The following is a 9,508-nucleotide window of genomic DNA, read 5'->3' on the forward strand; positions in this document are numbered from 1 at the left end:
TCACACAGAAAAATTACATTTAAATATATTAAAAAAGAAAACAATTTAAAACGATATTTAAGGATATTTAGCAATATTAGTGTATTTACTTATTTAAGATCAAAGAATTGGTGAGCATAAGAGACATATCTCAAAAACATTAAAAAAATCTTACTTACCCCAAATTCTGAATGGTATATATATTGCACTAATACAGTATATGTCCTATTGAAACAGGGAGTTGGTACATATTGATAATCTCTCTCCACCTCTTTTTTTAAATAGCCATAGGCTTTAGTTATGTCATAGCTAAAAAAAAAAGGTAGTTGGGAGCAGATGGCATTGGGGGAGGGGCATTCTTAGTCTAGAAAGCATTTGATTGGACAAAATTCTTTCATCAATATACCATTTAGTATAGTACAATTGCATTTGTGGCTTCAAATCTACTTCTCAAAATGTTTTTTTTTTTTTTTCCTGATAATTATTTTTTTGGTTCTTTTTATGTTTTGTATTTTATTAAAATACAAATTTTATATATATACACCCATAATTAAATGTTAAATTAGGCTATATAGAGAAAAACAGAGAGAAAGGAAAGTTCTTTTGGTAAATTTTAGTCATTACCCTTTTTATTTGCATCAAAATTGCATATAAAGAAAGATGAGAGTAGCCAGAAGCTGACGTCCCCATAGCAAGCTTCAGAACGTGGGGTCAAGTGAAACTCTATCAAAGTTTCTGACCCACTTATGATTTTTCTGAGCCAGTGCTGGGAAATAGATTGGATAATTTGATTCTGACTAGCCCTGGTAATTTTCTGCCTCTATAAGTGTGTGTATTTGTGGGTAGCACTACATTGTTCAGTGGCAGTGAGTAAAGGAATGTTGTGTGGCTAAAAAGTGCCAGTCAGAGTGAGCTGGGCGAATACGTGTCACATTGATGATCCTTGGCCTGAAAAAAATTCTGTAACAGGGTCATCCTCTTATCTTGTCAGAACACTGGAGCTTTGCAAACTGACAGGACCTAAGGGGCATATTCAAAGTGGTCTCTCATTTTCCTGCTTCGCTTTTATTGAAATTGTTTAAAGCATCCATGGTGTGCATCATGCAATGTTAGGACTTGCGAATCTCCAAAATGAGTACATAAAATCTTTGCACTTTTTATGATGCAGTTTTTGAGAAAAAGCACAAATGCTTTGCTCTTATGTGTTTTTTTTTTTTTTTTTTTTTTTTTGTATACTATTTGAACTGAGGTTCTTCTGCACACTGGATGGATCCGGCAACTCTCCTTCATGGAGGGTATTAAGAGCTAGTCATAATGAGCGTCATTCACCGCCTCTGTTGTTCTGTATCATGGGGGCACATGAATGGCTCACCAGTGACTGGCCACAAATTAACCGGAATTGAAGCACAGGGAGCTGAACGGGTGGCTGTGCTCTGGCAAATATGGGATTAAAGAAGATTCAGGATATGACACAAAAGGGAAGGATAAGTGTCAGATGCAGTGGAAAAAAGAGCTATGGATGGATTTAAAACTTCATCTGATTCTTGTTCAGCAGGCCATGATATCATGCCATGAATGAATAGCTGAGGTTTTGTCATGACTCAGCATGGTGTCAATCCCAGAAACATGGCTTTCTTCAACATGTTGCACCTAGTCTTAGGCCTGTGTTGTATTTTTAGAAGTTAAAATTAGTTTTTATTTAAAATTATGAAGAAGTTCTTGCCTTGACTTTATAAGAACTCCAGCTGGCAGAATGTTCTTGAGAGAATGGCTTTGACTGGTACGCAAAAGCCTTAAGTGTTCTTTGGCCAAGGAAATCCTGGCAACTGTACGGTTTTTCTGATAAGATGTTTCCTGGAACAGAATGCTGTGTTTACTGAAGTAAAGGAGGAACCTTGTTTCTGGTCATTACAAATATCTTCAGGTAACATATCTTTATATATATATACAGTACAGGTCAAAAGTTTGGAAACATTACTATTTTTAATGTTTTTGAAAGAAGTCTCTTCTGCTCATCAAGCCTGCATTTATTTGATCAAAAATACAGAAAAAACAGTAATATTGTGAAATATTATTACAACTTAAAATAATAGATTTCTATTTGAATATACCTTTAAAAAAAAATTATTCCTGTGATGCAAAGCTGAATTTTCAGCATCATTACTCCAGCCTTCAGTGTCACATGTAACATCCAGTCTATCACATGATCATTTAGAAATCATTCTAATATTCTGATTTATTATGAGTGTTGGAAACAGTTCTGCTGTCTAATATATTTGATGAATAAAAGGTAAAAAAAGAACTGCATTTATTCAAAATAAAAAAAAATTCTAATAATATATATTCTAATAATATATTTTCTTTACTATCACTTTTTATCAATTTAACACATCCTTGCTGAATAAAAGTATTGATTTTATTTAAATTCTAATAATATATATTCTAATAATATATTTTCTTTACTATCACTTTTTATCAATTTAACACATCCTTGCTGAATAGAAGTATTGATTTTAGTTAAAAAAAGAAAGAAAAAAAAATTACTGACCCCAAATTACTGACCAGTAGTGTATATTGTTATTGCAAAATATTTATATTTTAAAAACATAGCTTTTTTTTTTTTTTTATATTACTTTTTATTCATCAAAGTATCCTAAAAAAGTATCACATGTTCTGAAAAAAATATTAAGCAGCAGAACTGTTTTCAACTTTGATAATGAATCATCATATTAGAATGATTTCTAAAGGATCATGTGATAATGATCCTAAAAATTCAGCTTTGCATCACAGAAATAAATGATAATTTAAAGTATAATAAATTTAAAAAAAGAATTATTTTAAACTGTAATAATATATCACAATATTAAATTTTTTTTCTGTATTTTTGATCAAATAAAATGCAGGCTTGATGAGCAGAAGAAACTTCTTTCAAAAACATTAAAAATAGTAATGTTTCCGAACTTTTGACCTGTACTGTATATATGTTTCTTATGATTGATGACTCTTTCATGATCCATTTTCCTGTCAAGTCACCTTTATTTATATAGCGCTTTTAACAATACAGATTGTGTCAAAGCAACTGAACAACATTAATTAGGAAAATAATGTGTCAATAATGCAAAATGACAATAGTAAACACTCATTTTTCAGTTAAAGGCAGTTCATCATTGAATTCAGTGATGTCATCATGCAGCTCAGTTCAGTTTTTAAATAGTATCTTTGCAGTCATTTGCAATTAAGTCAGCGATATCACTGGAAATGAAGTGTTCCCAACTAAGCAAGCCAGAGGCAACAGCAGGAAGAAACCAAAACTCCAACGGTGACAGAATTGAGAAAAAAACCTTGGGAGAAACCAGGCTCAGACGGGGGGCCAGTTCTCCTCTGGCCAGACGAAACCAGCAGTTCAACTGTGGGCCTGTACAGCTTGTACAATATTAAATGCTCACTTAAACATGTAAAGCATTTTAATTTTGTAAATAAAACAACATAAAGGCTCATTTACATATTTAAAAATCAAATTTCCTTTAGATAAGGCTTCATGGCAATACCTCTTCCATTTCCCTGAGTTTTCCTAGCTATTCTCAACAATTCCCTGAAGAACTCTCTCAAGGATACGAGGAAGGGTGTTGTACTTCCTCCTGTTCCTCTTATTGTACACAAACTAAGCAGATAAAAGTCAAACTATTCTCATTTGTACTGAGGCAAAATACCATTTTGTAAACCATGTGAACCAAAACCGAAAGGTCAGATTTTTATTTTATTTTATTAAAATAAAATAAGAATGATTTGATACATTTCTTTCCATCATACCATCTCTCATAACTCCTTTCTAGTGTCAAATAGATAAGTATGAATAATTCTTTCCATTTCGCTCTTCCTTTACCATGCCATTGAATATACAAAGATTTTAATCTGTCGTTTACTTTCAGGAGAGAGTTCTGATTGCTGTTGGGAGTGTAATGATCCCATGTAATTAGTCTCACAATAAATTGCAATAACACGTTGCACAGCTGGGAGATGTAGCTTTGTTGCACTGGAATAATCTCCTTCCCTGGAAATGAAATACTTATTTAGACGTAAAAGTGACTGCTGTTTTAACACTTCCTGAGAAATACTACCATCATATGAAACTGAAATGTATTAAGTTACTGACCACCACAAATAACATCATGTTCACATTCAAACTGCATGCAGATTTTACTGAACTAATCTGTTTTACTGGTTATGATAGCTATCCTAACCACAAGTCTATTGTTATGCAGTGCTGCATTTTTTATTTACATTTCGGGGAAACAGACCCAGCCCAAGGTTGTTTCCAAGAAAAATCCTTTGTTTCCATTTTATTTCATACCGCTGTGCACACCTGCTTGTGTGTGTGTGTGTGTGTTTTGAATTTCATACAACTGGTCATTGCACTACTAATAGCGTATCAATTCTAAATAAATTCTTAGTGCAACATTACAGCTATTTCAGTCAGGTGAACCTGAGGGACACCTTTCATATCCCAGCTGCAAACAGGAGTTCAAACCCTCATCAGCAATGGAATTAAATGGCAAAAAAAATCACCAGGACAATGCAGCTTATTATTCCTCTTCATTAGCCTTTTCTCCATGAAAGAGGCATTTTAACCAAATTAGCATAATGTTATTGAAATGGATCTTTTTATTTTATACAGCGATTTAAATTCACATTATCCATTTAAACTTCAGAGGATGAGCAGCAAATTAAAACTGGATCAGTATGAAGGGAATTGATAGCTATCAAACCAAAGAGCTGTAAATGACTTTACTTTGTTATGTGGTCTTAAGTATCTCCACTTATCTCATTTGAGAGGAGTTCTTAACACTGGAGCTGTTTAGATCATTTTTATGGCTGTTGTTGAATTATCTGTAATAGATAGTATAGTGATTTTTTTTTTCAACAGTGAAACTTTTATTTCTTGTGTCTTTAATACTAATTCATACAGCAATGCTGTTGTTGTACTATAAAAATGAAATATTTGATCATGATCATGTTTGCCTTTTGCTATAACAGGTTAGAAGAGGAGCAGCAGGTCAGTGAATGGATTGCTCTCATTTTCTCTCTCTGGCATTCAGACATGTTTTACTATCACCAGACCTTCTAATGTAAACAGTCTTAACGTTTCCATGGAAGTGAGGGGTGGGATGAGAGTCAGAGCCACAGTCTAACTAACCCAGCAAGCCCTGGCAAAGAGAAGAGATTATGAAGATAACACATTATAACAGAGTAAAGATTTAGGCTTGTTCTGACAGCTATGCAAATGTAACTTACTACATAATAGATTAAATATAAAGAGAACCAAATTAAATACTTAGCGGCAAAAAACATTTATAAAGATTTTAACCAAACATGCATTTTATCTGAAAGAATTAGTTTATCCAAAAATTAACATTTCCTGAAAATGTACTCATCCTTATAGGCTGTCTAAGATGTAGTCATTTGGATTACTTTTAGATTATTGTGATGTTTGGACTCTCACTCTGACGGCACCCATTCACTTTTGAAGATCCATTTGTGAGCATGTGATCTAATGTTAAATTTCTCCAAATCTGTTCTGATGAAGAAACAAACTCATCATCTTGGGTGGCCTGAGGGTGAGTACATTTTCATTTTTGGGTGATCTATTCCTCAGTCTGGTGAGGTAATCAGTTGTACAATATAATTTCACATCCTGTTCCTGCCTTTCACAGAAAACCTCAACCTACTGAACAGGAAGGGCAGTTTGTTTACATGTTGTCTAAGTATTTCTGTCATAGTCCATAAAATCTTTGCACACAAGACAGCAATGTGGCCCACTACTGAGTTTGATATACAGCGTAGTAAAGCACAGAACAGCTTTATGTGGCAAAAAGGATTTGGGGATGAATGTCAATCATTGGTAGCTGCAGAGACTCTTTAAAAATAGCTATTTTATAGTTGAGTTTCTTTGTGTGACCTGTGGGGGATGTCTTAAAGGCATATTTGTGCCATTGAGTTACACATAAAAAAAGAACTGATTAAAATCGTAGTTTAATTATTTGTCTAAACCAGCAACTTTGATTAACGTTGGCTTAAATTACATGATTTTATACTTAAATCTGAGCCAGTATCTTAAATTAGATGAGAAATTGGTTTAAATTGAGGCATAAATCTAATTAAGACTTCTAGTTTGAAACACTTCAAAAAGCATTGGTTATCTTTTCCGAGCATCTGTACATCTTATCTTGGGAGCGCAGTCATCTTCTCCAGCAGATATGTAAATCATCTCTTCTTTGGCTAAACAAGACCTTCTTTAGGCAACATTATCTCACAGATACTACCAACGGGGGGATCTCAAGTCTGGTATCATGAAACAAAACACACATCAGAAACTCAGAGACCACATTTTTCTTTCTTGCTATGGCCTCTTTTCTCCCTATTGATTCATATCAAATCCCTTAAGGGGCACAACAAAAACAACACAAAAGGCAAATACATGCTTTATGAACATAAAAAAGAGAGTTTTTAATGGTCACTACCCAGTTTTCTTACATATCAACTCTCCTATAAAATGCTGTCTATACCTGTAATATGTGGCATCATTAAAAATGATATAAGTAAAATATAATCATAAAAGTCACCAAGGAAAACAAAATATACGTTTAGATGGGCAAGTGATGATCTGTGGGAGAAATCCTTTCCTCTGAACATTATAAACTCTCGGTTATTTTAATCATATTCATAAATGAATGTTTACTTTTTACCCTTGGGGTGTTTTTCATCATTAAATGTTTGGATGCTCATGGAATAAATATGATGGAATCAGGAGTCAACTCCGGACAGAAAATGCTCAATCACCACCAACAGACTGAAAAAAAAACATCATAAATATATATTTAAAAAACAAGTTCTATCTATCAAACCAATTGGAAAAGTTGATCTGAACTGAACGCTATAATACATTTAAAATATAAATATCTTCTCTGCATATGCATGAATAACGCTTGAATAAGCTCTGTAGCAATTATACTACTTGAGACAACTGAAGCTAAATAACAAAAAGTCATGTTGATTATATCACAATCCAATGCTGAAGAACAAAACCTTGCTTAAGTAAAAATATTCAGACTTTATTGAAATATGTGTCAAGGGAATACATAGCCTACTTTGCCAGTCCTCAGAATAAAATACTATAAATGAGATCATCAAAAGGTTATATGGAAAGGCTTTCATTAAACGTTCCGTTGGATGCGAATACAGCAAAGTGAGGGAATGATCAAATCCTTATTACAAAAACACCAGGATTATCAATGCAAACAAGCTGAAGTTGTCCAATTTATTAAAGTGCTGTTGACGGAAAACTCTCTTGAGAAACTGATGAAATTGCAACACTGCCGCTGTGCTTGAGGTGATTACAAATAAAGCCCACATGATCCTCCATGATGAGTCTGTTTGCCCACTAGACCTCCCTCTTTGATCCATCATCAGTTACAATTGTAATCATTCTCAGCGTCTTCTGTGCAATTTAAATGGTTCTCCAGTTCCTGAACGACGGCTTCCCTTCCCATTTGATCGTTTCTCCTCTTTTCCATGATCACATCCTCCAGACTCTGAAAGTCCAAAACGTGACTTCTCTTCTCTGACAGCTGCAGTTTCATCTTGTACGGCTGCTTCCCGATTCGTATCTCGCCTCCCGTTTTAAACTCGCGCTTGCCAAACCTGCACCAGGCAGCGAAGCATTCGGAGTTCTTCCAGCAAATGTCTGGCTCTTTCATCCCCACTTGCTCCGTGGCATTCTGCACCACAACATCCGGGCTCAGCGCGCGAAACTTATACAGCTCGTTTACAATTCTGCCCCTTTTACCTTGACTGGCATCGAAAAGAAAGTCGCATTTAATCTCGTTTCTATGCAAATGAACCACCTGTTGGTCGCCGACGCATACTGCCCAGTGCGGGTACTGACCGATAGCCACAAACTCCACCAGGTCACCGGGTTTGCACTTATTCGCCAAGTTTTCGCACGACAGGGTTCCCACTTCACCGAACCTGCTATTCCTTTCGTATATACACTCGTCGCGATAATATACCGCGCTTTCTAATTCATTGCGGCAGTCGTAGTGTTTAACATCTTCCTTTTCTGTCTCATCGATGTTCTCCTCTTGCTCGTCGTCATCCGCGGAGAAAATATAAGACACGCCGATCCGCGGAGTGTCGTCCTCTAGGTCGAATCCATTAGGGTCAGTGGTGGGTAATTCATTGTAATTCAAATGGGTAAGTTTCTCCACTTGGTTCCCCATAACAGAAACTCGTGTGAACAGTTTCGTGTCCCACCTGTATAGGTCGCAGAGGGGATATTTCAAAGCTGTAACACGTAATCCGGCTTTGGAGCCCAGTTCAGGTCTAAGTCCATGTCTTCTTTTTTTCGGCGAACTGCTGTTTGGGATAATCGAATGATGTGGGTTTTGGCATATCATACAGCTATCCGAAGTGTTTGCCAGCCATCAGATAGTGCTGAGTCTCAGTCTGCGTTCTGAACAGGTGCGTCTCACCTGCTCACTTCCTGCTGTGAGCCGCAGACAGGGGAAGCCCATCAGACACAGCGGTGAACCCACGGGGAGTCCTGCGGTAACGTCTACGGGAAAGAAATGCACTTTTGATTTTGATTTCGAGTTATTTTTTCTCTTTCCAAGTAGTGGATGCCGTCCACGGCTCTTTGAAGTTCTGGCAGAGGCAGCAACAGCGCTCTGTGTGAAATAGTAGTGCACACGGTCATGTTTACACAAGGCACGGTCAGTTAAAGAGACAGTACACATCTAGACTGGAAGCGGATTTATGTTGGTTCTTCAGATCAGTGAGCTAAACTCCCTCAGATTCTACAGTTTACCTTTCTGAGCAGATGCTAATATTGTATAGTTTATATGTGCCTGCATAAATTCGAGATGCCAGTGAATCGGTTTTTATTGACTTTGCGTCTCATGTGACATATCTGAACTTTGAACTCATAGGCTATTGACATTTTCAGGTTTCATGATGATGCAATACTACACAATGCAGATATACTACAGATCAGTTCTTTAAAATCTTTTTAATTATTGTACACAGTGTGCGTGTGAATTATATTGGCTAGACGTATATGATTGTACAATTAAGGTTGGAAGGCCTCCAAATAAGGTCTAAAGTTCCGCTGTTATGTTATAAAGGATTCAACCACATTTGGAAACATCTTTTAAGGTGTGGTTACATTAGCGAAACTTCTGCAAAATTGGTCTATATTGTAGTAATGTTTAAAATTAAGCTACTCGAGGTCATACAGAAGTCGTGTGAGGTCATACAGTATGACGAATTTGTGTGACTAACATGAACCTATTGCTAAATTTGCAAACTTTTTCCCCTGATGTGAAATTCCAGATCGAGTAGATTCCTATTGAATTGACTGTATTTCATCCATGAAAAAAACAAAACAAAAAAAACAATGAACAGTGGTTAATGTGTCACCATTGGTACATAAAGAGGCACTATAATTACAGCAACACCTTTTTGATTACTTCCT

At 35.7% G+C, this 9,508-nt stretch overlaps 1 protein-coding gene across 1 annotated transcript; it reads right to left on the reverse strand.

Moving 5' to 3' along the window:
- Window positions 1-7,067: 7,067 nt before the first annotated feature.
- Window positions 7,068-8,777, reverse strand: LOC109065460 (protein LRATD2-like). Its single transcript, XM_019082435.2, has one exon. It carries the CDS (start codon window positions 8,430-8,432, stop codon window positions 7,443-7,445), a length of 990 nt encoding a protein of 329 aa, XP_018937980.2. The 5' UTR covers window positions 8,433-8,777; the 3' UTR covers window positions 7,068-7,442.
- Between the last annotated feature and the right edge of the window lie 731 nt (window positions 8,778-9,508).

Source organism: Cyprinus carpio, chromosome B16 (assembly GCF_018340385.1).
Source record: "Cyprinus carpio isolate SPL01 chromosome B16, ASM1834038v1, whole genome shotgun sequence".
NCBI lineage: Eukaryota > Metazoa > Chordata > Actinopteri > Cypriniformes > Cyprinidae > Cyprinus > Cyprinus carpio.